Here is a 27,513-nt window from a genome sequence, read left to right as displayed (position 1 = left end):
GTCTTGTTGGGCGTTTTGAGAGCTGATCCTAGAGCAGAAAAACGCCCCAAAAACGCCCCAAAACGCCTACATGTGAACGGAGCCTTATAGCGCAAAAAGTAAAAATCGCACAGGTTATCAAATACCACCAAAAGAAATCTCTGTGGGAAAAAAAGGACATAAATTTTGTTTGGGTACGGCGTTGCATGACCGCGCAATTGTCAGTTAAAGTCGCACAGTGCCGAATCGCAAAAAGTGGCCCAGACGTAAGACAGCAAAATCCTCCGGTGGTAAAGTGGTTAAAAAAAGAAATTTACATGGGAGCAGCCATATCTACTCAATATACTTGCAGGCTGTCCTTCCACATAGAACAGTTGTATAGTGGCTATACCTACCTATACTATTTCTCTGTTACAATCCAATGACAGCAATGCACTCTCTCTAACTATATATCTGTAGTTAATATCAAAAGGAACTAAGTAGTAAATTGTATCTTCATATTTATACTTTTTCCAGGTATAGCAGTAAATGTAATCTCCTCCCCTGTGACAGTGCTCTGACCTAGCAGCCAAACGCAAGGCCGTAGTACTGTCAAAAGAAAGCAACATTACCATTCCCCTAGGTCACGGGCATCGACAATTCCAGCACTGGCTACAATGAAGCAAGTAGTGGCAGGGAAATGCAGAAAAGGAGAGTATAATGGGGTGGGAGGGAAGTGTGTCTTTGCAGACATACTTCCACATCTCCTGTATGGGCGAGGTGACGGTCTCTTTAAATCACTCTGTTTTAATTTCTGTGTTTAGTCAGTTTAAAACTTTTAAACTCCAAACTGTCTACTGAATTTGATTTGCTGAAGTAATATACATTTTTTTCTAGCGCCTCAATTATTGTGATTTTTATCATTTCCGTTGCCTTCTGGAAAATGCCACTTTGATCCAAATCACGTCAATGGATTGATAATAAATAGCTGATCAAAAGCTAAATCTGCTGTAAACACCGCCATACTTTACCATAAAAAAACCCAAACAAAATTAAAAACATGCTTTTTATTGTTATTCATTTCAGATTGAATATTCTTATCATGTGACTGTGTGATTATAGTTAAGCTGCAGTCACAATGTATAGTTGCCTGGATGCCAGTGACATAGTCAGGGACTTGACCCATGGCCTCATACTTTTATATGATCACATAACTTTCCTCTTGGATTCTACAATAAGGATATAAAAGCTTTTTCTTTTTAACTTCATTAACACAGTATGTAAAGGCAACAAATGCTCTGAATATTCTGTTACTAAAATACCTTGACATTTAAAAGTCATAAAAATAGCAAAGAAAAAAAAAAATACAACATGAACTAGTTTGCAACCATGAAGGTAAAACAATATCATACATAAAACCAGAGATAAAATTACCCAGATCTGACAGCTAAGGATCATTGCTGCAAAGTTTCCATTACAAGAGTTGTTTGGCTGCCAGTGAGAATGATGTCTCGTATTATCAGAGATGGCATTTATTCCTTTTTCTTGGACCGTACCCACTTGGTCTCTAACCTCTGTAGTCTGCAGTGAAACCTTAGACTGGTGGCATGGGGTAAGCTTTGGTTCCTATTGCTGTTCCACATCCTGGCTTGCCCATCAGATATATTTCTATGCCATCATCACCTAAGAGCAGGGTTTCATTTCAAGCAGTGGCATAACTTTGTTGCACAAATAAAACAAGTTAAAGTGAAATTAAAGCTGGGGAAAAAAGTTGCCAGCAGGTGATTTTTTTTTTTTTGGGGTGGAATGGACTATAGTGTTAATTTACCTAAAGTGATATTAAACCTTTTTTTTAAATTAAATCAACACACATCATACTTACCTGCTCTGTGCAATGCTTTTGCACAGAGCAGCCCCGATCACCTACTTCTGGGGTCCCCTGCTGGCACTCCAGGCCCCTCCTCTTTGGCAAGTGCTCCCGACGGAAACCCGTTTTCCATTGGGGCACCGGTGCATGCTCACTCCCAAGCTGCCCTGTCTGCGTCTATTGACACGGACCGGGCAGCTAGGACTGCCCCCACTCCCTCATCAAAGCATTTGATTGACAGCAGCGGGAGCATATCAATCTGCCCAAAGAAGAGGGAGACAGCGAAAAGAGCTGCTGCTCTTGTGCACATTGCTAGATCGGATCCGGGCACATGTAAGAAGAGAGGGGGGGAGGGGATCCTGCAGCACAGAGGGTGTTTTACCCTAATGCATTAAGGTAAAAATCTTAAAGCTTTAGAACCACCAAGGCAAAGGGGCTCTTCACTTTGCATGGGACTTTTCACTTGGCAAAGGAAATTTTCCTTAGTTTAGTGAACAAGGTGAAGTTCTACTAATACAATCATGCGCAAGCAACTTTTTCAAATGTTCCTTGCACATTATAGGGTATTCTTTGCAAAGTGAATTTTCATTACATTTACTAAGTTAAGGGGAAAAAACCCTTGCAAAGTAAACAGCCTATTTTCCTTTAGTAAATCAACCACATATTACCACTATAAATTCTGGATGGAGCCTCTGCACACTGCCACGCACCCTTTCCAGTAAAACAGAGCTTTTTAGTTCACACACATTGTAATACATGTTTAGGCTGACAAACTGTGCCAAATCAATCCCTCCTTTGGCCAGTCCTACACTGCTCTGCCACTGAAAATGCTACAGTGGACACCATGCCAACCTGGGGCATAGACACACAAGGTAGAGGAGAGCTACAAGGTTCAGATCTGGTCACTGACCTGCATTACAACAGAGAAAAGATAAACCTGTGCTCAAATCCCAATAGCTTGTACATGTATTTTTATCTATCAGGGGCTAAAGGGGTTTGACCACATATTAACACTACAAATTCTGGATGGACCCTCTGCACACCGCTATACACCCTTCCCAGCAAACTATGCACAGGTATATATTTTCTCTGTTGTAACGCAGGACAGTGACCAGACTTGAACCTAGTAGCTCCCCTCCATCTTATGTCTCTATGTCCCAGGTTGGCATGGTGTCCACTGTAGCATTTGCAGTGGCAGGGCAGTGTAGGAATGGACATAGGAGGGATTGCTTTGGTGCAGTTTACTGAAAAGGGTGTGTGGCAGTGTGCAGAGGGTCCATCCAGAATTTGCAAACATTTCAGTTGTCACCAAAGATGGAACAGAGCTGAAATCTTCCCAATGGGGACACTTGTTGCGATATCTCCACTTTCTGTTGTCAGGAAGAGAGGTGAAATCTCCCCAATAAAACACAAACAGCAATAGAAACCTGGCATGGCTCTTAACTTATCCCTACTCTATCCACAACTAATAAAGTTTTGGTTTTTGATACATTTTTATTTCCTACTAAAGTGCCCTTTTAAGAATCTTAATTGTACTTGTACAGCAAGTGTTCATTTGTGGCAAGGACAGCAACAGCGTTAGTGATGGTTTTAATAAATCCTTTCAACTCACAGAATTACATTATTGTACAGTTCAGGCACGATCTTTTAAACCAACAAGAAATGTAGAATACTAGAAGGCAGTATAATCCTACAATTTCACTTACCAGTCTTCTGACATTGTACAATCTTCTCATAAACACTATCTGCAGTCTCAATTAGAGCCTTGCTGCTTTGAATTATCTGTGGAATAAAATATTCAAAATGTAAATTCAAATCAATAAAAAAATATACACTACAAGTGTGCTTGTTGGAAACTGAAGCGTTTTAAAAAGGATTAATCTGTAGTAACAAAGGGGAATGCTGGAAGAAATATTTTTAGCATCTTTATGAATAATGGATAGCTTTCTTCAAGCTCTGTTCACAATGGAATGGTTCAAAATCAGAGATTTAGTTGAATTCTTCCTTATGTATAAAAGGTACACCACTGCTCACACAACGGAGCCTGGAGAAATCTCTCAGTACATTATTTCTTCAAACATGGCTTTTTTAAAAAGCTTGATGCTAAACAATGCTACGGGGAAAAGCCCAACATCCCTTTGTTTTGAGAAGAGATGTGAGCAGAACCTAGAACATGTATAGATAGGTTAATATTTCAGGTAGGTGGAAGCGTTGCTCCCAACAACTAACCTGATTCCAACGGTCATTCTACAAGGGCAGTTTAGAGAACTAAAAATATCTGTTTTTTTCCTTTGGGCAACGCTACCATTTCCACTTTGTCTGATGCTATATAATATCCAAAGTGTACGTAGTAAATCACGGGATTGGTAATAGCTGCTGCAGGGGACCCATATGCTGGATACAAAGATTATCCACAGAGAATAAACAGATATTTCCATATATTGCAAATAATACCTAAAACAATTTAACCTACTCCTTTTAACCACTTAAGCCCCGGAAGATTTTACCCCCTTCCTGACCAGGGGGTATTTTGCGATTCGGCACTGCGTGACTTTAACGGACAATTGCGCGGTCGTGCGACGCTGTACCCAAACGAATTTGACGTCCTTTTTTTCCCACAAACGGAGCTTTCTTTTGGTGGTATTTGATCACCTGTGCGATTTTTTGATCATGCGCTATAAACAAAAAAATAGCGACAATTTTGCAAAAATAACAATATTTTTCAAATTTTTTATATGAAATTCCCCCCCCCCAAAAAAATGTAAAAACCAAAGTTTTTTAAAATTTTTGGCCAATTTGTTTTCTGCTACCTATGTTTGGTATAAAAAAAAATCACAATAAGCTTATTTTGATTGGTTTGCGCAAAAGTTATTGCGTTTACTAAGGGAAAGATTTTTGTCATTTTTGTTGTTTTTTTTTTAACGCGTAATGGCGGCGATCTGCGACTTTTCTGCGGTACTGCGACATTGCGGCGGACAGATCGGACCCTTGACTGACATTTTTGACACATTTGGGGGGTACCAGTGACATTACTACAGTAATCAGTGCTATACATATGCACTGTTACTGTAAAAATGACACTGGGAGGGAAGGGGTTAACTTTATTGGAGGGGTTAAGTGTGTCCCTAGGGGCGTGTTTCTTACTGTCATTGGATGTGGCTAGAGGTGGAATAGCACAGATCAACGGTCCTACATAGCAGGACCGAGTGATCAGTGCTTTTACACAGGGGAGAATGACAGGCGGCTTTGTTTACACTAGCAGCCTGCCTTTCTCCCTCTCTTCCCGACGATCGCGAGTGACCGGCGGACATCGGGTCCACCGGTCACACGCGCCAGCTTCGTTGGGTACGAGCGGGGGCGGGAGCGCGCTTCCGGTGGCGCGTGCTCGCCGGCTATTCGCTCCCAGGCTAGTGACGTACCGGTACGTCACTTTGCCTGGGAGGGGCTGACCGCCGCCGTATATAGTCGGGCGGCGGTCGGCAAGTGGTTAAAAGGAAAATGAACCTTAAAGGTGTAAATAAACACTACAAGACATATACATTAACAGTTTCCTTGCTAAGGTAATACAGTAACTAGTGATGTCAACATTAGCTATAAAAGTGCACAGTGTAATACAGACGCTCTCAAATTTTTACCCTAAGCAGCGATCTCCATCCAAACTACGACCCCTTCAGCTGTTGCGGAACTACAGTTCCCATGAGCATTGTAAAACTCTGACATTCACAGACATGACTAGGCATGATGGGAATTGTAGTTCCTCAACAGCTGGAGGGTCATAATTTGGAGACCCCTGCCCTAAAGAAACCTTTAACATAATGCTGGGGTCTCTAGGAAACCCTGGTAAAATGACTATATCTATATTTCATAATAAAATAGCACGATCAGTAAGTTGCTGAAAGTTTAAAACATGGCATAACTAGAATATTTGATGTCCAGAGCTTATTTTTATAGCACTTCATTGCTCCATATATTCAACAAAAATAAACATAACATTTATGAATAATAATGAACAAGGAGCAGCCTGTGAAATCTGAAGTGGTCCCTTACATTAATTAATAGAAAAGTCTTCTTGCACTGGAGCTCAGTGGTGAAATGCCAACTTTCATTAGTGGTCCATGTAGAAATGCCCCCATACATTGGCAGTCAGTGGAAAAATGGCACGTTACACTGGTGGTCAATGCAAAAAAAAAAGTCCCACTTACATTTTTTTGCAGTGCAAAACGACTCCTTACATTGGTTGTCATTGAAAGTGAGGGATCAATCTGTCATTGTTTATTGCTCAAGGAACCCCTAGCTACCTCTGTAGGAACCCTAGTTAGGAAAGCCTGGTGTAAATACATGGAATTTCAGTACTGGTAGTTCCCTGTGGGGTTTTGACAATACGTTTTTCAAATTTGGAAGTGGGGTCCAGTGATATGGGAGGACATGATTAATGCTAAATTCAGACCTATGCATGTGGCTGTGGGAATTGCATATGTTCCCCCACCCGCAACCACCTGCAGCCAAATCGCGCTGCTCCTATGAGACATAGGGAGCTGCCATTCAGTCTGAATGGCACTCTCACGCATCTCAGCACGGATCGCGCCTGAGGATGCGGGAACCGCAGAGAAATTGCATGGTCAAAAATGTGGCTGTATTTTTGAAAAGGCGCACCTTTTTTTTAAATTTTCATTTGAATGGGCTGCCGTGCTAGTGCAAATGTGGGCAGCAAGAACGCTAAGGTGTGAACCTAGCGTCACTGTCAACTTGGAGAGAACTTGAGACAGCGTGTAGAGCTTGGGCCTAGGATCCAAGGTGCTCCCCAATGATACATGGATTAATTAGAAGACTAACAAAGGTTCTCATATCTGCACTCCAGTGCTGTTGTTACCTTTGGGAATATTTTACTCTGGATCCCGTTCACTTTAACACCCAAAATCTCAACCCCAACCATAACTTATTATTATAGCCCTAATAGTAAATTTCCCACTGCAAACCTGCATTTAATTTTTTAGCACCAAAAGCTCCCTTTTCTGTGGCAAGGTTAACCAAGTTGGGTTCTTGGTGATGGAAATCATTGTTTCAGGCACAGCATATGGAGTGTGACTGTGCTTTTCAGTCTTTCCTACGGTCCCATCCCCAACCTACTCTTTGGAATTCTAGAGGGAATCCGTACACTGACGGTGTACTTCCCAAGGGCTCTCCATTAGGCCCCTTTCACACATACGGTCCATTCAGTTCATCAGTTCAGTCACGTCAAAATGTATCAGTTTTTCATCCGATTTTCATCCGTTTTTCGTCAGTTGTCATCCGTTTTTCGTCAGTTGTTATCCGTTTTTCATCCGTTTTTCGTCAGTTGTTATCTGTTTTTCATCCGTTGTCATCCGTTTTTTATCCGTTGTCATCTGTTTTTCATCCGTTATCATCCGTTTTTCGTCCGATCCGTTTTTTTGACGGATGAAAAATAGGGCATTCATCCGTTCAAAAAAACGGACATTGACGGAAGCGGATGAAAACGGATGTTAACCGATGATCATCCATTGTCATCCATTTTTACATAGAGATACATTGATGTCCGTTTTTCATCCGTCAACGGATGGATGAAAAACGGACAAACAGACAGCATGTGTGAAAGGGGCCTTAGTCCACCTCAATTACAATACACCTGGGACAGAACGATGGCTATAATGTTTGAAGTTTTCCTCTAAATTCAAAGTTCTGGGATCACAGGAAATGTTTATTCACAGAACGAAAAAAAAAATAAAAAAAAATGTGTTTAATATGATCTCTTTTGCACCTGACATTTTATTTATCTTCTAGGAGTTTCAGATTAATTATACACTTTGTAAAAGTGGCTTCTTCTGTGCAATTACAAGCTGCAAGTAATCATCAGTCATGCATTTACACTCTTCTTAATGTCTTGCAGAAAAACATAGCATCCGCGGTACAGACTTTGATGACACTGACAGCTTTAGTAGCACGTCTGCAGCTGAAAATAAAGGTGAGAGCTGGAAAAGGTGACTGCAGTTCAGTTCCTAATGCCAAAGCCTAATACAGAACTCAAAAGTAAATATTCAGAAATTCTTATTGTGTCCCAGAAGAAAACGGAGAACCAATCCAGCAGCACTTGATATGGTCATTTAATGGGATTTTGTTTGCTCAAAACCAATCAATCAATAAATCAACATAACAAAGAATACAATTTGTTAGATCAGACTGTATTGGAATTCCATCAGGACTAATCTTTTTTTTTTTTTCTTGAAAATGATCATTTATTGATTTATCTATCCAATTAATGCAACCAGTTTATAAAATATAATTCTTTCATGAAGATGATCGCTGTATCAAACCCATTGCATAGTGTTATATATTATTACAGCCAGCATTAAAGCCCATCTGTATTTTCTAGTTAAAGCAAAATACATTTGGTTGGCAAGAACACAATGGGTAGTAAAGGTTTTACTGTTTGTGTCCGTCAAAAAGTGGCTGCAGTAGAAAAGCATGTCCCCTTGCCAGCATGCCAGCAGAGATGGACCACTGCTATCTGTTTGTAAGCAGCTGTCTCTCTGCAGTGGTCTGAGATGTTCACTCAGTCACAGCTCTCCAATCAGCAAAGCTCATGCCTCCTGCTGATTAACAAGTTGTAGTTCTGACTCAGCAAATGGCAGGTTGAACCGCTGCAGATAAATTGCTACTTACATACAAAAAGTAACAGTCCTTTGTTGCAGCAAACTGACAGGAAGACTATTGAGAGTTACAGGTATATTTAAATCAGAGGTGTGGTAGGTAGGTGGAACAGTTCCAGTAAATGTCTGACCACTTTAAAGCAAAGGCATTAAAAGAGAAGTGTGGGATTTATTTATTTTTTTAGAATCATACTTCCCTAGGTGGATGGAGCATTTGTCTGTTGCAGCATTTGTCCCCCGTAAGCTCAAAGACTGAGAACTGAGCGATCAAACACTGCTGATCGCTCGGTTCTCAGTGGTTCATGAGCACAGAGCTGGTGAATGTCGTTCACTGCTGTCTGCTTTACCCCTCCACTCTCACTGGAGTGCTGGGCTGTGAAAGGGGTGGGGGGCAGTTGGCTCAGGCTCTCAGCGGCTCACTTAGAGGCTGAGCCAGGTGCCGGTCTAGGGACGTGGGTAGATCCTAATCCCATATTGTCGTGATTTTGCCCGAGCCTGGACCAGCTCTATGACATCAGCGGACAACAAGCTTCAGCCCGCTGTCTACTGAAAATGTTTTACAGGAGTGCACTCCTGTGATCCAGAGGAGTGTTGGCTGTACTTCTCCTTTAATACACAATAATAAAATTATTTTTCTCTGGTACTGGTCACTTCAGTGAAATAACAACACAGTAGAGATATGGCACAGGTAGGCATTTTTTTTTATTAACAATGGCACAATGCCATAAGTCTCTGTATATGAAAGTGGTTGCACCTATGAAAAGTGCCAGAATACCATTCTACAAGGTATTTATGTTGCAAATACATTATACATTCCTTTGCCAACTTGTACCACTCCAGTTAGCACAACTCAATTTTGCAATCACTTTTTTTTCCACTTAGCTTCCTTTTGTTGAGCCCGCAGCTTATCTGCCCATACACATTTTTGTTGCACCTGCTTCTCTGTGCTTTTGCCTCTAAACAATATTTCATAGTCTTCCACAGATTCTAATTAGAGCTTCCTAACATCAGGAAAACATCCCAAAGGAAGTTTAAAGAAGGACAATGGTCAAAGTCGTAAAGTGACCATTTAAAAGAATGCTGCAGACTTTCAAACACAAAAGATTCCAGATGAAGCTTTAGCTTACTGTATAGTAAAGATATGATTGTTAAGAGGTAACATTCACCACTGTAAGAATAACAAAACAAAAACTATCTGCATAAAAGGACAATGCTAAATGTTGTGATAAAGCATTGGGGGAGATTTACTAAAACTGGTGCACACAGAATCTGCTGCACTGTGCATAGTAACCAATCAGCTTCTAATTTCAGCTTGTTCAATTAAGCTTTGACAATTAGCCCCCATTCACATCGGCCCAATTTGACAGGTCAAATTGCATATCAAATTTCAGCCTATTGCCGGTAATGAGAGAGTCCCAATCGGTGCAACGCCGACTTTGCAGATCCGCACTGATTTCCAAAAGTAGTTCCTGAACTACTTTTGGCGACTTTGGGGGCGATTTCAATAGACATCTGTGCATTAAGCTGCAGGGATGTCTTTGAAGTTGCCCCAAAGTGGGACTGAAACGCGGCTTTAAAATCGTGCAAGTTCAGATGAACTTCAAAGCCGCGCTCAATTTTAATGAGGGCTAAAACCTGGAAGCTGATTGGTTACTATGCACAGCTGCACCAGATTATGTGTGCTCCAGTTTTAGTAAATCTCCCCCATTGCGAAGAAAATCTTCGATACCGTGTCTTCAGATAGAATCCTAAAGAGGGCCAGTCAGAAATGGGCGTTGTAATAGTATGAATCTCTACTCAATATGGCATAAAAGTGCAACCTTATTTGTCAGACTATTCACCCCAGTATACATCTAGAATTTCTCCTGCTGGGGGCAATGCTTCTGCTGCAAACCCTCAGAGATTTCTCATCTCCTCCCTGACCTTTTAGGATATCCTTGCACATATCTCAGGAGGCTGCAGGAGCGGGGTCTCAAAGTGGCCAGTGGACGGACCTTAGGAGACAGATGGCAAAAGAAGATGATGGATGTGTGGGATCTAAGCTGTGGCAGCGGATCGGAAGATCACAGCAGCACAGCGCGGGATTTGCTGGGAAGGTAGATAGGTGTTCTGGTGGGAAATCAGCATAATAGGTAAGAGGGTATAAGAAAATAAAAAAGCGTGGGTGAAGTTCCTAACCTTAATCTATCCTATTCAGACCACTAAACTAATTACAAACACTCCTGTCCAGTCCTGTTCAGGGAGCCAATATGATCTACGAAAGATCAATGTTATACTAGCCAATCTCTCAGGTGCTAAAATCTACTGATCTGGATGATAGAAGCAACAATACATGCAAGTAAACACTGTTCCATATTATCCAAATTATTATTCAAATTGATCTCTCAAATACTGCAGCAAAACTCAAATGGGCATGTAATCTACCCTTAAGATTCCAGTAAATAGGGGGGAAGGTTCCTAAAGCTGGTGTACGTTAACCTATGTTGACCTACAGCATAGACTGATAGCCAATTCCTCCTCATACTCTCAAAGACTCAGACAACATCAGGCCTGTTTTTGGAAGCACTTTCATTCCACCTATTCTGAATTACATGTATACAGTACAAAATATTCTGTAGGAGCTGTTCGGTGCCCACACAGCAACCCAAGCCCGTTATTATATATCCAATTTAAACTTAGAAGAATAATGACCTTCCTGTGGCCTTTCTTCCATTGAAAGGCGGTTTGTGGAACTATTAATTCTTCACATTTCCCTGCAGGATGCTACATAAATGTTATGCTGCACAGTTTTAAGGCTGTGAGGGTATACGGTTAACCACATTTCGTTTCTTACATTTAAAACATGTAGTATTGTGCACAAGGTATTATTTTTGGATACTGGGATTCATGGAGCTGCCATTGTTACTTAGGGATTAGAATAAATAGTAAGAAAGCAGTCCTTTAGAAGAAACACTTGGCTTGATTTAATTTCAATTTCATGCTTAAGTGCTACACATCTAATAAACTCATGTTTTCTTTTCAGGGACTGTACAAGCCTTCTCTTTAATGTATTACATGTGATAAGACATCTTTTGTTTTCTTGTATCACAGATTCTCTCTTTATAGGGTCAGTCTAGACACACGTGATATTTTAGGTATAGGTGAAGCCTGATGAGCTGAGGCAGGCCTTGGCTTTTTATACAGTATGAATGTCGAGCAAGGAGTTTGCATGTTCTCGCTTTGCTTGCATGGGTTTCCTCTGGGTACTCCAAAGACATGCTGGTATGTTAACTGGCCCCTGTCTATATTGGCGCTTGTATGTGTAAGCATGTGAGATACAGACCTTAGATTGTTAGCTTCTTGAGTGCAGGGACTGATGTACAATATGTAAAGTGCTGCATTAATGGTTGCCACTATATAAATACCTGCAATAAATAAAGAGATAACTATACATCTTGAATACTCCACCTGCAGGTTCTCCTTGCCAAAATGTCTGACTCTGTTCCTGTACACTTTTAAGTTGTGAGTGCTCCCAATTAACCTTTGCATGTTCCAGCATCTTCAGTTGCATTTGACATAATGTAAAATAAATACATCCAATAGGGGGATTGGGTATTATTGATATTGGCTACAGCTGATGTGCAAAGCCAGAAACTAAAGCACAGATATTTTACCAATACTTGATAGAGGCCCCTTGAGCCTTAGTGAAAGCAAACACTGGCTGATAAAGGCATGGCAATTTTAAGGGATTCTTACTGGACCATGTAAAAGAATCATGTTTATATTTGGGGCAGGCTGTATTGGTTGGTATGATACGGTGTGTTAGAACTATGCTCTGTTTAGTATTGTCCTGGGGGATAATCACAGACCTTAAATAAATACTATCTGAAGAGTTTCTCAACTGGTCTTCATCAGATGATATTCCTCCTATAGCCATTTGAGCTTGCCAGTAGATTAAGCGGAACTCAAAAAAAAAAACCCAAAAGGGGAAGTTACACTTTTTTGCACCCCCCCTCTCCTTAATTTTTGGAGGGCAGGTACCTGGTCTTGGCAGGTATCCGCTGCCACTTCCAGTTTTATACGTACGTGACCTTTAATTTTTAGGGTGGGGGGAAATGGAGCTCCTTCTTAAGATTGTCTTACTGATTTATATCCTTAAAGAGGTTGTAAACCCGTACAACTTTTTTTTTTGGCAACCTGTAAGAGAAACACATAATGAGCTAGTTACTAGCTCATTATGCAATACTTACCTTAGAACGAGCCCCCCGCCGTGCAGCCCGCTTACCTGTATGACGGGCGACATGTCCAGTCGCCCGTCTTCCAGGATCACGGCATCTGGCCATCTGATTGGCCGTAGCCACAGTGACGTCACTCCGGCACGGGTCTCTGAAGAAACGGCACCAGCGGCCGTTCCTTCAGAGCGCATGCGCCAGTGACATCACTGGCTGCATGTAAGGTAAATATCTCCTAAACGGTACATGTTTAGGAGATATTTACCTTACCTATAGGGAAGCCTTATCATAGGCTTCCCTATAGGTAAAAGTGTCAGAGGAGGGTTTACTTCCTCTTTAAGTGAATTTTTATGGTAGTTGGATGTCTTTAGGCTATGTCGTGTTGCTGTTCAGGTGTGCTCACAGTATAAATGGTGCATTTTATATTGTACCTGTTGTTATGCTGGAAACAATTTGAACTATTTCAATAAAGCTGTAGTCTTGAATTAATTTAGGTCCTAATAGTTAATTTCTCTGATTTGCTCCTATGCAATGCAATTTTACCTCAAAAACTGAAAGTTTTAGATCCATACTTAATACTTCCTTGATAGAAGCTAACTACAAGGTATTTTTGCGTTGGTACATGGCCCCGGTCAGGCTGGCAGCGGCGGTTCGCACTGCATCCCCCAACTGTTTCCGGGGATGCGGACAGGCGGGTACTGTGTTCCACACATGGTGGACTTGCTCGAAGGTTAGACGCTTTTGGATCTGTGTCTATAACTTTGTTTATTCCCTGACACAGGTCAACCTGGTAAAAGATCCCCAACATGCCCTCTTGGGTAGACCCGTTGAGGGGGAATCCAAACCCGCCAAACGCCTTATAGCCTTTGTGTTCACGGCCGCTAAGATAGCTATAGACCGTCCCTGGCGCACCCCTGTAGTGCCATTCGAGCTGCTAAAGGCCAAACTGACCTGGATCATGATAAACGAACGGATGGTGGCGCTATTGAATGATAAGATGCGCACGTTTGACAAGACATGGGACCCTTGGATCAGGTATCTGGCCGTCCCCCCTTAGGAGGGATCGGGCGCCTTGGTCTCCTTGGACGAGGAGTTCAGGGGGCCTACCCCACTGGGGAGTGTTGGGCCTGGATGTCGACCCTTTCCTTTCTTACCAGCCACTGCTCTTCTTTTCCTCCTTTACCCCATTCCATTCCTGCTACCTTTTTCTAATTTTTCTCACCTTTCTCTTCTGTCTTGTCTTTTTTCCTTCCTTCTTTATTTCTTTTTTCCTTTTTTTCTTTCTCTCCCTGACAGTGCACGGATAGTGGGATGCTGCCTCCTCTAGCCGAGTGCTAAGTATTGGGGTCGGGGGCCGCCTCCTCCCAAGGGCGCAGTGTGTTCCCGAAGGGGCACCGGGGGAGGGGGTCGGACCCGGACCGCCAGACCTTTAGTGTTCTAGTGCGGGGACAGTGTCTCCACCTCGTTTAGCAGATGCACAGCTACACTCTACTGTTAATGTTTTTGTTTTTACAGATTCCTGATCTTTGATATTGCAGTTAACTGAATATGCATCTTTGTATTTCATGTATCCTATGTGATGTACCGTTTTCTTATGGCATGGTCGAGTCATGTTGGCTCATTTTGCACTGTGATGCCTTTTCTAAAAAACTCAATAAAAACCATTGAAACATAAAAATTTAAAGTTTTCTTTTTAAATATGTTCAGTAAATGCAAACAATGCATTTGCATACCAGAAATCATGTCAGCTGATAATCTCCCTGTGTTGCACTCCCCAGGTATCAGACTACAGAAATCTTCCCTCTAGGAGTGCGAGAAGAAGGGGGGCTGACAGTCCTTTAGTAGCAATACTACTTCTCCATAGATACAGTATGGTGACTAAGCTTTGTCACCGTATGACATGAATTTACTGGCAGCATCATCAGATGAAAATTAAGTAAAAACATCTTGGAAAAAAGAAATACATATGCACAATGTCTATGCGCTGGTAAACTACACTGAAGTTTTTTTTTTACTTGGGTTTGGGCAACCTTGTGCATTACCACTAAAAAAGTTAATTAAAATCCAAATAGATAGCATACATTATACTCACAAACGTAAGATGTATACACGCATGTAGGAAATGGGAACCAATCGCTTCCAGGACACTTCTATACTGTTGGATCCACAGTATCCACAATGACCTGGCTGATGCGTTTAGAGGGAGAACCATCTTCCTTAGCCAAAATCGCCACTGGTGTTTGGCGATTTTGGCTCTGAGGAAGAGGGCTTTCCCTCGAAATGTGTGAGCCAGGTCATTATGGATGCCATCACGGCATCCAACAGTATCGAAGTGTCCTGGAGGCAATTGGTCCCCATTTCCTACATGCGTGTATACATCTTACGTTTGTGAGTATAATGTATGCTATCCATTTGGATTTTAATAAACTTTTTTTTAGTGATAATGCCCAAGGTTGGTGCGCCCTTCTATTGTTGTTTTTTAAATACACTTTAACCTGTCTTTGAGTCATGTATGGGCAAGGCTCCAACTATCGATCTTTAAAAATGTCTTAAAGCGGTAGTAAACTGCTGCATACTAGCACATTATGTGAAACGTCTCTAAAAACAAAGCCTTCCAGCAATGCACTGTCACCACTGGAGGCCGCTTCCATCTTCACCCGTTCTTCCTTCTTGGTTTGCGGACCCCGGCAGTGGAGTGGGCGGAGCCGCAATGACATCTGTGGCACAGGACTCTGAAGGAATGGCCCGGGTGGCCGTTCCTTCAGAACGCATGCACTGGTGAGGTCACCAGCTGCATTTATAGTAAAAATCACCTAAACAGTGAATGTTTGGGAGATATTTACAGTACCTATAGGTATATATAGGCTTACCTGTAGGTAAAAGTTAGCAATGGGAGTTTTCTCCCACTTTAACAGTTTTATGCTCATGCATTTTCCAGCAATTTAGAAATTGTCAAGTGGTTGTGTCAGCATCATTCTACCAGCTTAGAAGGAGGTCAAAAACATAAAAAAAATAATTTAATTTTAAGTTAAATGCACCTGAAGGAATGTTGCATGTTTATTTAGGGCAAAGAAGCAAATTATTTTTAATGCACGGCCCCCTTTATGATCTATTTGCTGCCAGGGCAGTAAACATGGAGTTAGGCACTTCAATACTGGCCACTTTCACCCCCTTTCTTGCCCAGGCCAATTTTCAGCTTTCAGTGCTGTCACATTTTGAATGACAATTGCGTGGTCATACAACGCTGTACCCAAACTAAATGTTTACCATTTTTTTGAGACAGGTAAAGCTTTCTTATGGTGGTATTTAATCACCACTGGGTTTTTATTTATTTTTTTGCTAACCAAATAAACACAGAAAATTAAAAATAAAAAAAGCTTTTCTTTGTTTCTGTTATTACATTTTGTAAGTATGTATGTTTTCTCCTTCAGTGACGTGCGCTGATAAGGCGGCCCTGATATGCAGCTCAGATGGACACTGATTGGCATCACAGGTGGGGCTGTACTGATTATCAGTGCAGATCCCCCCTGTAAGGAAAGCCACTGATCGGCTCTCCTCTACTTACGCTCTGTCAGAGTGAATAGAGGAATGTCCATAACAGTCACTTCCATAGCTAGGTTGTGACTGGACACAGCTGGTCACATGGTAAATAACCTACATCATAGGCTCTTTATGGTGAACGGAGATGCAGAGGATGGAAGAACCACCACCAGGCTGTCAATTTGCTATAGGTCGGGTGGGATATGGTTAAGCATGCATAATACATGTAGGTAGCAAAGCTACAGGAACATACAAGCTATGTCACAGTCCACAAGGATATTGTGCTCTTTACAAATATGGGTTATGTAGTTCCTGACACTTAGGCCCCTTTCACACACTCCGTCCATCGCACAGACTCTGTTTTTCTTAGCAGGGGATCAATCCGCCGATCCCCCGCTGAACAGGAGGATGACAGCTGTTCTCCGTGCTGTGTGCGGAGACACAGCTGTCAGGTCCCCATGCATCTCTATGGGGCAATCGGATGGGAACGGACCGTCGGTCCGTTCTCATCCGAACCCATCCGATCCGCTGGACGGATGGGAAATAGGGTTTCCATCTGTCCAGATTGGACAGATCGGATGTCAGCGGACATGTCTCCGATGACATCTGATGCCCCATAGGGATGCATTGGGGGAACGTTTAGATCCGGCAAAAAAAGAAAGGACAGGCGGATCTGCCTATGTGAAAGAGCCCTTATTCATGCCCAGTGTTGAGCAGGCTAATTTGGCAAGTACTTTGGCACAGCTGAAGGTTAAAGTGGAAGTAAACCAATCCATTTAACAGTTTCAAAAAACAGTTACATTTCCGGCACGTGCCAGAAATGTAACACTCCTATTGGTTGTGCTCTCAACCAAACTGTCAAACCATCCAATGGCTGATGTCATGACTGATCACATGTGCAGCATCATGGCAGTTGAAGATTACACAGAGGCCAAGATGGCAGCTTCCTTGGCTGAAAACAATAGGAGGGTTTACTTCCACTTTAAGATCAAAGTTTGAGAGTTCAAAAGTTTAAACTTCATAGATGAAGGCATCACATCATTACTTGCAAACCTCACCAATATAGATATAGATCCCCACATAACGTCAAGCAAGTTGCGCAAAAATACTTCACCTTTCTGCCAAAAATGACTCATCAATCATTTCCAAATCTAAGCCATATGCAGGAGTCCATAAAGCAAAAGGCATTATTGCAGAGACTGCAACAGGGACAGGAAAGGAAGAGACTGTTTTTAACCATGGAAATCCATTGTGGCCGTGACAGGGAGGATTAATTTTTGCAGAGCCACATGTTATCAAGGCCAATACATATTTACACCTCTGTCTGGCTGCCTTCGCAGCCTTAGAGGGGGCAGGAAAAACATGACTCAACTGCCTATTTTTCCCAACCCTCAACCGCAAATGTAAACAAAGCCAATGCATTGAAACAAAATCATTGGCATGACAGCCAAGGAACTCTCAAATGAAGAAGTCAGCAATGGCAGGTTACACAATTATTTTATGAAAGATGTACCTTGATGAGATTTCTTGTAGTTGACTCCCTCTATTTATTCACAATACATTTTTTCCAGCTTCTAATTTTTACATTTCTAAAACATTTACAAAAACAGTATAATCTCCTTACTTTTCTCCACATTGGCACTTTTTTTCTTTTTTTTTTAGAATAAATGAACAATTTGTAACGTCTTAGACGTCACAGAAGATTAGATTTGCAGTACAGCTGGTTCTTGGCTCTCACGCCATTCACGGGTTATCCATGAGTCTTCTACAATAATTAACACATTTGTGAAAGGCCTCTACTTTATTAAAATAAAACATGCTATACTCTTAAAGTGAAGCTTTCAGGAATATCACAAGTCAGTCATAGTATTGCCAACAGGATCAATTTTTAAAACAAACTGTGCTATATACCATTAAAGAACCACTAAAAAAACACAAAAATATACAAACCCAAATCCAAAAAAGTTGGGACACTGTACAAATTGTGAGTAAAAAAGGAATGGACTAATTTACAAATCTCTTAATCTTATATTTTATTCACAATATAATATAGATAACATATTAAATGTTGAAAGTGAGACATTTTGACATTGTGAAATGTCATGCCAAATATTGGCTCATTTTGGATTTCATGAGAGCTACACATTCCAAAAAAGTTGGGACAGGTAGCAGTAAGAGGCCGGAAAAGTTAAATGTACATATAAGGAAGAGCTGGGGGACCAATTTGCCACTTATTAGGTCAATTGGCAATATGATTGGGTATAAAAAGAGCCTCTCAGAGTGGCAGTGTCTCTCAGAAGTCAAGATGGGCAGAGGATCACCAATTCCCCCAATGCTGCAGCGAAAAATAGTGGAGCAATATCAGAAAGGGGTTTCTCAGAGAAAAATTTGAAAGAGTTTGGATTTATCATCATCTACAGTACATAATATCATCCAAAGATTCAGAGAATCTGGAACAATCTCTGTGCGTAAGGGTCAAGGCCAGAAAACCATACTGGATGCCGTGATCTTCGGGCCCCTAGACAGCACTGCATCACATATAGGAATGCTACTGTAATGGAAATCACCACATGGGCTCAGGAATACTTCCAGAAAACATTGTCGGTGAACACAATCCACCGTGCCATTAGGCATTGCCGTCTAAAACTCGATAGGCCAAAAAAGAAGCCATATCTAAACATGATCCAGAAGCGCAGGCGTTTTCTCTGCGCCAAGGCTCATTTAAAATGGACTGTAGCAAAGTGGAAAACTGTTCTGTGGTCAGACGAATCAAAGTTTGAAGTTCTTTGTGGAAAACTGGGACACCATGTCATCCGGCCTAAAGAGGACAAGGACAACCCAAGTTGTTCTCAGCGCTCAGTTTAGAATCCTGCATCTCTGATGGTATGGGGTTGCATGAGTGCGTGTGGCATGGGCAGCTTACACATCTGGAAAGGCACCATCAATGCTGAAAGGTATATCCAAGTTCTAGAACAACATATGCTCCCATCCAGACGTTGTCTCTTTAATGGAAGACCTTGCATTTTCCAACATGACAATGCCAGACCACATACTGCATCAATTACAACATCATGGCTGCATAGAAGAAGGATCCGGGTACTTAAATGGCCAGCCTGCAGTCCAGATCTTTCACCCATAGAAAACATTTGGCGCATCATAAAGAGGAAGATGCAACAAAGACGACCTAAGACAGTTGAGCAACTGGAAGCCTGTATTAGACAAGAATGGGACAACATTCCTATTCCTAAAACTTCAGCAACTTGTCTCCTCAGTCCCCAGACGTTTGCAGACTGTTATAAAAAGAAGAGGGGATGCCACACAGTGGTAAACATGGCCTTGTCCCAACTTTTTTGAGATGTGTTGATGCCATGAAATTTAAAATCAACTTATTTTTCCCTTATAATGATACATTTTCTCAGTTTAAACATTTGATATGTCATCTATGTTGTATTCTGAATAAAATATTGAAATTTGAAACTTCCACATCATTGCATTCTGTTTTTATTCACAATTTGTACAGTGTCCCAACTTTTTTGGAATCGGGTTTGTATTATAATATTTTGGTAATTGTATAGGGTTAATATCTGTTAAAATAATATTCAGTACATGTCCATATTTTTTTTTTTTTATTTTACACACCTTTATTTATATTTTCCACATTTTCATTCAGACCACACTGTGACTGTTACAGGATTGGGACAAACCCCCATTGGCTGTCAAAAAATAAAATGTCATTCAGGAAGACACAGCTTGCTTTTCAGAAGGATGGTGAAGACTGCTCCAGGTGTGAACTAGCCCAAGTCAAAGGATGTTGCATGGACTGACATGTCATTAGTTTGCTTTAGTGCCGGTTCACACTGATGCGCTTGCGATTGTAATGCGAATTTGCGGTGCGAGTTTACCTTGCGTTTTTCCATAGTACAGCGCGATTGCAATGCGAATCGCATTGCGTATAATCATGTTAATTAGCTCAGGTGCGATTTTTGCTCCAGCCAATCCAAATGAAATGGGTGTTAACTTCCGGTGGACTTCCTGGTCTTTATGAGGAGAGTACACCCAGAGTGTGAGCTGTGGTTTTGTTTGGAGATTACGTTGTGGAGAGTGTGCTGTATTTTGGTGTATTGCCACTATGTTTCATTTGCCTTTGGTCATGGCAGCAGTTGCTACTGCCACTGCTGCAGTCTTGATCAATAAGGACAGGAGGAGGAGGAGGATGAGGATGATGATGATGAGAAGACGAAGGTATTGGGTTCATCCCATAATTTCAAACAGGGAAGAGAGAGGTCAGTTCAATGTCCTCTATCATGATCTCCGGCAACATGAAGAGAAGTTTTTCAACTATACTCGGATGTCCGTTAATAGGTTAGTATGTGAGAGGGAGTCTCTCCTTCTTCTTCTCTCTTTTTGCTGCTTCCCTCTATATCTCTTTTTTCCCCATCTCTCTTTTTCCTCTCTCTCTGTTTTCACCTATATCTACCCCCGAATCATTCCTGAAGCTCCCCACGCCCCCCTTTTGCTTGCCACTTACGTGTGTTGTGTTTTTTTTTAGTTTTGACGAATTACTTGGGCTGCTCTTTTCACGTTTGGAGCGTCAGAACACCACCTTCCGGAACAGTGTTGTGCCTGCTGAAAGATTGCTTGTTACATTACGGTAAGTGTGATATATTTTGTGAAAAGTCATGTATTTTTTTTCTCCATAGTTAGCAATACAGTGAATGCAGACAGATATGATGGCAAAGTTGACTTCAAAAAAAGTTTTTATTTTTTTTTTATTTTGTTGCATGTAACAAGAACAAAGGAACAAAATCCATAAACATTAGGTCAAAAAAGACAACTTAGGTCAACGTGGCAATACAGTGGCAAGTGTACTATAGATCCAAAAAATTTGGTGAACTCTCCAGATCAAGTGGTGTTGAAGAGCCTGAGGGTGTATGATCCAAGGTGTTGGGATATAGCCATGGCACAAGCGGGGATGGAGTTCTATGTGACGGTCCACTTGGGGGCCTATATTGTGGATAGGGTGGAGGTATTTTTGGGGAAAATGCACTAGATTGTGATGGTGGTGGTGGTGGTCTGCTGGAGGGGGGGAAATGGGAAGAAGTGGAGACATCCGGTGTTCTAGTGTGGGGGGGGATTACAGAGGGAATTGGGGAAGGAATAGGATATGGGATTTGGGATCTAGGGGTCTCATGGATGCTCCGATATTGGTCAAAACTTGACGGATAAGGGTTTGTTGGAATGGCAGAATGACTGGGTGTGAAATGAGGGGACCATGGAGTGTCTTGCGGTAACTGTCGTGGTACAGAGAACGAATGTATACAGTTTTGTACCGCCATTCTCATGTCGAAATACCTTTCAGACGGGACCTCTTTGAGAAGAGGCACCAAGCTATGAGCAAATAATGTGTGAGGACATTTATGTGCATCTAGTTGCTGGCTGATGCCTGACATAATGTCCACTAAGTGCTTTGTCTGCTCGTCTTCCGCCTCAGCAGTTGCCCTGCTGACTCTCCTCCTGTGGGATGTAGAGCCTCGACTTTGAGGCCTGGTGGAAGGCGTGGAAACGTCCGTTTCCTCAAACTCCTGTTCTGGTTCTTGAGCGGAACCTGACTCATCCAAACTCTGTGACTCAACGTTAGGAATATTTGAACTACTATTCGAACATGCAAATGCGAAGCCTTCTTCCTCATCAACTTGAGCTGCATGCTCCTCCTCCTCCCCTTCCTCCTGCACATTCTCCACCTCCTCCCAACTTGCTTGTGTGCTGCAATGACAAACATGAAACAACTTTTCATCATCCGCTCCAATATATAATTTGAATGATAGGTGGGGATTGGAAGGTGAGGGGGTTGGGGGTGGGGTGAAGAGGGAGGGGGAAGGAAGGATGGGTTAATAGTGAAAGAGAATTTGACAATAAACTTACTTCCGCATTTCTAGAACCGGTAGCAGAAAATCCAGACATCTGGCAAAGGCATAGGGACGCTTAGGGGGGGCACCGGATCCACTTCTCGCCTCACGTTCTAGTCTCTTGTACCTTTGCAGGGTATCCTTGAGGCTACGCCATCTTGTTCGTATTAGTAATTCTGTAAGAGAAAAACATGACTAATAATAACTTTCTGTTTTTTATTTCAGGTACCTTGGAACTGGTAATTCTTTTGCAAGCCTGCATTACGAGTTCAAATTGGGGAAATCCACTGTGAGCACAATTGTTCGTGATACCTGTATTGCCATCTGGGAGGTCCTAAGAGATGTGGTGATGAGAAAACCAACCAAAGAGGAGTGGATCTCTGTAGCTGATCTTTTTTGGCAACGCTGCAATTTCCCTAACTGTGTCGGTGCTATAGATGGCAAGCACATTAGGATTGTGAGACCAGTTGGTAGCGGCACCAAATATTTAAATTACAAAAAATATTTTTCTTTGGTTTTGCTGGCAGTGGCGGATGCAAACTACTCATTCACCTACATAGATGTTGGTTCATATGGGAGCAGTTCCGACTCCAGTATTTTTTCCCACTCCAGTTTTGGAAAAATGCTGCGTGAAAAAAGCCTGGACCTCCCACATGAACGACCACTGCCTGGAACATCTCAGCAAAGCCTCCCATTTGTTTTTGTTGGTGATGAGGCTTTTGCACTTTCGGAACACCTGCTTCGCCCGTATGCTAATCGCTCACTGACTGTTGAAAAGAGAGTGTTTAACTACAGGCTCACAAGAGCGCGCAGAGTTGTGGAGTGCAGTTTTGGTATTCTGGCAAATAAGTGGCGCTTTCTACACACGCCACTGACTCTAACCACGGATAACACCATAATTGCCGTCAAAGCTGCCTGTGTACTCCACAACTTTGTTAGATCGCGAGATGGATACCTCTTCGAGGACTCCCTGATGGATGATATGGAAGGCGCAGAGTGGATCCACACCAGGGGAAACTACAGAGGGGCCAACATCAAGGAGAATTTCACTGACTTCTTTATGAGTCCTGCTGGTCAAGTGCCATGGCAGCTTGATTCCATACAATAAAGAGTATTAATTAATTTTTACTGTACTTTGTTTCAATAAATACACTATTGTTCAAATGTTCAACATTGCGTAATGCATTTCTTTTCGTCTGTGGTTACATACTGAGCATGCATTGTCTTCCACAGGGCCCCCCATAGATCCCCATTTAAAACATGGCCCCCCACATAGATCCCCATTTAAAACTTGGCCCCCCCACATAGATCCCCATTTAAAACTTGGCCCCCCACATAGATCCCCTTAAAACATGGCCCCCCCATAGGAGAATATATACACATACCTTTCTTTTTGCGCTCTTGAGTTGTGAATCCACTCCAGTCCTCATACAGGCTTGCACAAATTTCTTCCTACCCTCTTTTCTTCATAGCGTTGTTTTTGTACTCTGCAGTACGGCTGTCCCATATATATGGCCTGGAACGGACAAGCCTGATCAGCTCCTCATTGTCGATCCCAACACGTTTGGGTGCCATGTTGTTTGTTGATGAAGATGTTTGTGGATGTCACATGCAGGCTCGGGACAGGAAATAGGGGGGTGTAGCTGTCGGGACAAACTATACACATATTCGCACATATCTGAACTGTACATGCGAGTTCAGAGCGATTTACATTGATGTCTATGGAGACTAAATTCGCAACGCAGCACTGTAAACTCGCACAAGACCCTTTTTTTCATCGCATCACATTCGCATCTAGATCGCAACGCATAGATGTGAACGACCGTCACGAATGCAATGTATTTTTTAAGTGCATGCGATTGGAGACTTTTTAGAACGCAACGCATTCGCAGTACAAGCGCATCAGTGTGAACCGGCACTCAGGCTGTAGGGAGTATTTTCTCAGTCTCCTCTCCCTCAGTGATTAGACTGAAACATTTATCTTTAAAGCAAGTCATGAGGCTGCAGCAGGGGCTGATCGGTCTCAGAAATTTGTGAACAAATCCAAGAATGGGAACCAGGATGTACATAACAGTTCTGAGACAACATCTAGGGCCGCCATAGACGGCCTTGAACCATGTATGAGCAGGCTGAATGTAACAAGTTGATCAATTGATTATTGCTGGGGAGAATACAATGGCTTGTCTGTGTTGATGGGTGAATCAAGCAAATTTCTGTCCTGCAACCTGTGGTTGCAGGAAAGAAAATCGCTCAGTGTTTAGCCTCTCTAAATCCAGAAAGGAGTTGCAGATCCCAGATGAAGCAGCAACAAAGATGCTACTATACCTTCTGGAAAGAAAAGAAGATAAAGGCACTGTCAGGGGGGAAACAATAATCACTGTGAGAGGTAATAAAAATGGACTGTACACATTATGTTGCATGCATGTACTAAACGTGAATAAATAGATCTGGTTATAAGTCCACTTAAAGTGTTACTAAACCCACAACAGTAAAATCAGTCTGCATACACAGTAAAGCACGCTCGTTATACTCACTGTGGAACCTAAGGGGTTAATCCTCCGCATTGTGTAAAAAGGCTGTTTGATCCTGTCTTCTCTGATCCTCCCCCTCTTCCCCTGTGCCCAATGCATCTCCTGATAGTACAGCGCCTTGGGGGCACTCTGCACATGCTCAGTTTGATGTGTATTGCTAGAGTGTTTCTTTTTTCTTGGGAGAGTGCATGTGATCAGCACAGGGCCAATCAGCACTGCTCAGAGAGAGGGTCAGTGGTCCTGCAGCCTCAAATGAAAACACCTCCTACTAGCTTTTACCAGACACTGATAGAAGTCACAAGACGGCTATATACTGCTAATGAGAAAAAGAGATTTAGCGGTTTATGCTTCCTAAAATAATTGCATTTCCATGTTCTGTGCACTGTGGGAGACCAGATATAGTGAATGCAGGCTCCTGGGTTTAGTAACACCTTAAACCAGTGTGGCTGTCAACCAGTATGGTCGTCAAAAACAATGAAGGCATCATGTATGCAATCTTAAGACTTAGGCTCGGTTCACACTAGCCGACTAAAGAGTTACGCGATTTTCAGTGCAACTTTGGAGTCTGACTTTGATAAAGACTTTTACACTCTCTGGCATTGAAGTCATGTCAAAGATGGATCAAAGTAGTGCAGGAACTTTTTCTGAAATCGCAGCGACTTCAGTAGTGTTAATAGGAACGGCTCTCATAGAGATACATGGCATTTCACATGTCCTGGGATTTTGGGTCAGATTCTGCTGCAATATTCACTGTTATGCTGGGATTCCCTCTCCCCCTAGTACTTTTTTGTGCTGCTAGAGATCCACAGTCTGAAGGTCAGCATCATTCAACCCACTTTTTCTAGGCCCAGATCAACCTGCACCGCCCCAATCTGTGACTGGACATTGAATGGAGAAGCAGCCCAGTAATAAGCTCATCTCTCTGTCCCTTTTCTCCTCTTTTACACTGCTTGCACTTAACCACTTGCCGACTGCCGCAAGACTATATACTGCGGCAGTCAGCCTCTCCTGGGCAAAGTGACGTATGGGTACGTCATTCGCCCACGAGCCTGTAGGGGGCGAGCGTGCGCCGCCAGTGGCACGCTCCCGCTCATTCACTGACATCCCCATGCGTGTGACCGGCGGCTCCGATGTCCGCCTGCCACTTGTGATCTCCCGCAGGAGAGGGAGAAAGACAGACGGCTGATGTAAACACAGCCGTCTGTCATTCTCCCTTAGATCATCACTGAGGCTATGCGATCCTGCTATGTAGGATCGTAAGCCTCTGGGATGATATAACAAGTCACGCCCTCTGACAGTTAGAATCACCCCCCTAGGGACACACTTAACCCCTTGATCACCAATAAAGTTAACCCCTTCCCTGCCAGTGTAATTTTTACAGTAACAGTGCATATTTATAGCACTGATTACTGTAGTAATGTCACTGGTACCCCCAAAAGTGAAAAAAAGGTCAGTTAGGGGTCCACAAAAAAAAAAAACATTCCCCTCTGGGTGATTTATGTACATTGCAAGGATTTTAACAAACTTTTGTTGCAGACTCCTACCTTTTGTATTTCTGAAGAAATCCCTGTGTTTCTCTTTGCTCATGTGGGAAAGTGAGTTTAATGGGAGTGGTTTCATTATTATCAATCAGCTGTGCATCTGCAGGACACTAAAGAGGAAAGGTGCTGGGCCTGCATCCCTTTAGATGTGTTCCTATTGAGAGCATCTCACCATAAATTACATTTTTGTTCCAGGGGATGCCAGAAATCTGACTTGTATCTTAAGAAATTAGGTTTCTGGGGGGCATTCTGTGTACAGAACACCTCTAAGTTGCCATATTGCATTGTATCTTCCCAAAAGGACAGCGGCTACAGATTAAAAAGGAAAGGTAATTTTTAATAACATTCAATTACAATATGACTTTTGTCACAATTGTATAAACTAGATTATTATTATTTTTTTTATTTGCTATCCCCCCCCCCCACGAAAGGGGGAGTTACCTTTTAACAAATTAAAATGTAATAAAGTATTAATGATTACAGAGCTGCACTAATTTGTGTCTTTTATATCTGCCTGAAGTACAGGTTCAAGTACCAAAAATAGGAGAACCACCATGACAGCACATTGTGTTCAGATGTCCGACTACTGTATACTAAAAAGCCCAAAAGAGAATTATTTTGCAATAAGATGTGAAAACAAAACCACATTTCCTTAATTACTACAAATTATTCAAACAAAATGCTAACACACATATGCAATTATTGGGCAAATTTGACAAGAAATAGCAATTTTCCATTCATATTTCTCAAGTCACCAGGGAAATCAATGAAAGAAAACAAGTTTATAACTTTCCCCAGCTGTGAACTAAAGTCTGGTAATGGAAAAAATGCAACATATAATACAATCTCTGGATAAACAGCGTTCTTGATCAAGAGAAAGGAGTCATGTAGCATACAATAGCCGGAGTAAAAAAAAAAAATATACAGCAGGATTGTATTAGATATATTCCTTCCATTAGGAAAAGCAAGTCATAATCAGGCTTACAGAGGAATCAGATTATTAAATCTTAAAGTGTATGCAAGGCCAAAACTTTTTTTCCTTAATTTCACAGAGTAGAAAAGTTGTTTTTTGCTGTGTCCAGCTGGGTAGATTTGCCTGTCCTGGAGACGAAACATTAATTAAGAGGACATACACTGGATTACCAAAAGCATTGGGACGCCTGCCTTTACACGCACATGAACTTTAATGGCATCCGAGTCTTAGTCTGTAGGGTTCAATATTGAGTTGGCCCACCATTTGCAGCTATAACAGCTTCAACTCTTCTGGGAAGGCTGTCCACAAGGTTTAGGAGTG

The 27,513-nt window shown here is 42.0% G+C and overlaps 1 protein-coding gene across 1 annotated transcript in view; it reads right to left on the bottom strand.

Moving 5' to 3' along the window:
* The window catches only part of PLCL2 (phospholipase C like 2), a 312,705-nt gene that overhangs the window by 33,872 nt on the left and 251,320 nt on the right, over nucleotides 1-27,513 (bottom strand). The window contains exon 5 of the mRNA XM_082257834.1: nucleotides 3,532-3,607. Within this exon, the coding sequence (XP_082113960.1) occupies nucleotides 3,532-3,607 (76 nt within the window). The remainder of the gene's footprint in view (nucleotides 1-3,531; nucleotides 3,608-27,513) is intronic.

The sequence above is a fragment of the Pelophylax lessonae genome (assembly GCF_965119305.1).
Source record: "Pelophylax lessonae genome assembly, chromosome: 5".
NCBI classification, from domain to species: domain Eukaryota; kingdom Metazoa; phylum Chordata; class Amphibia; order Anura; family Ranidae; genus Pelophylax; species Pelophylax lessonae.
The sequence above is the reverse complement of the archived record's forward strand: the minus strand, read 5'-3'. Positions and strand labels throughout refer to the sequence as shown.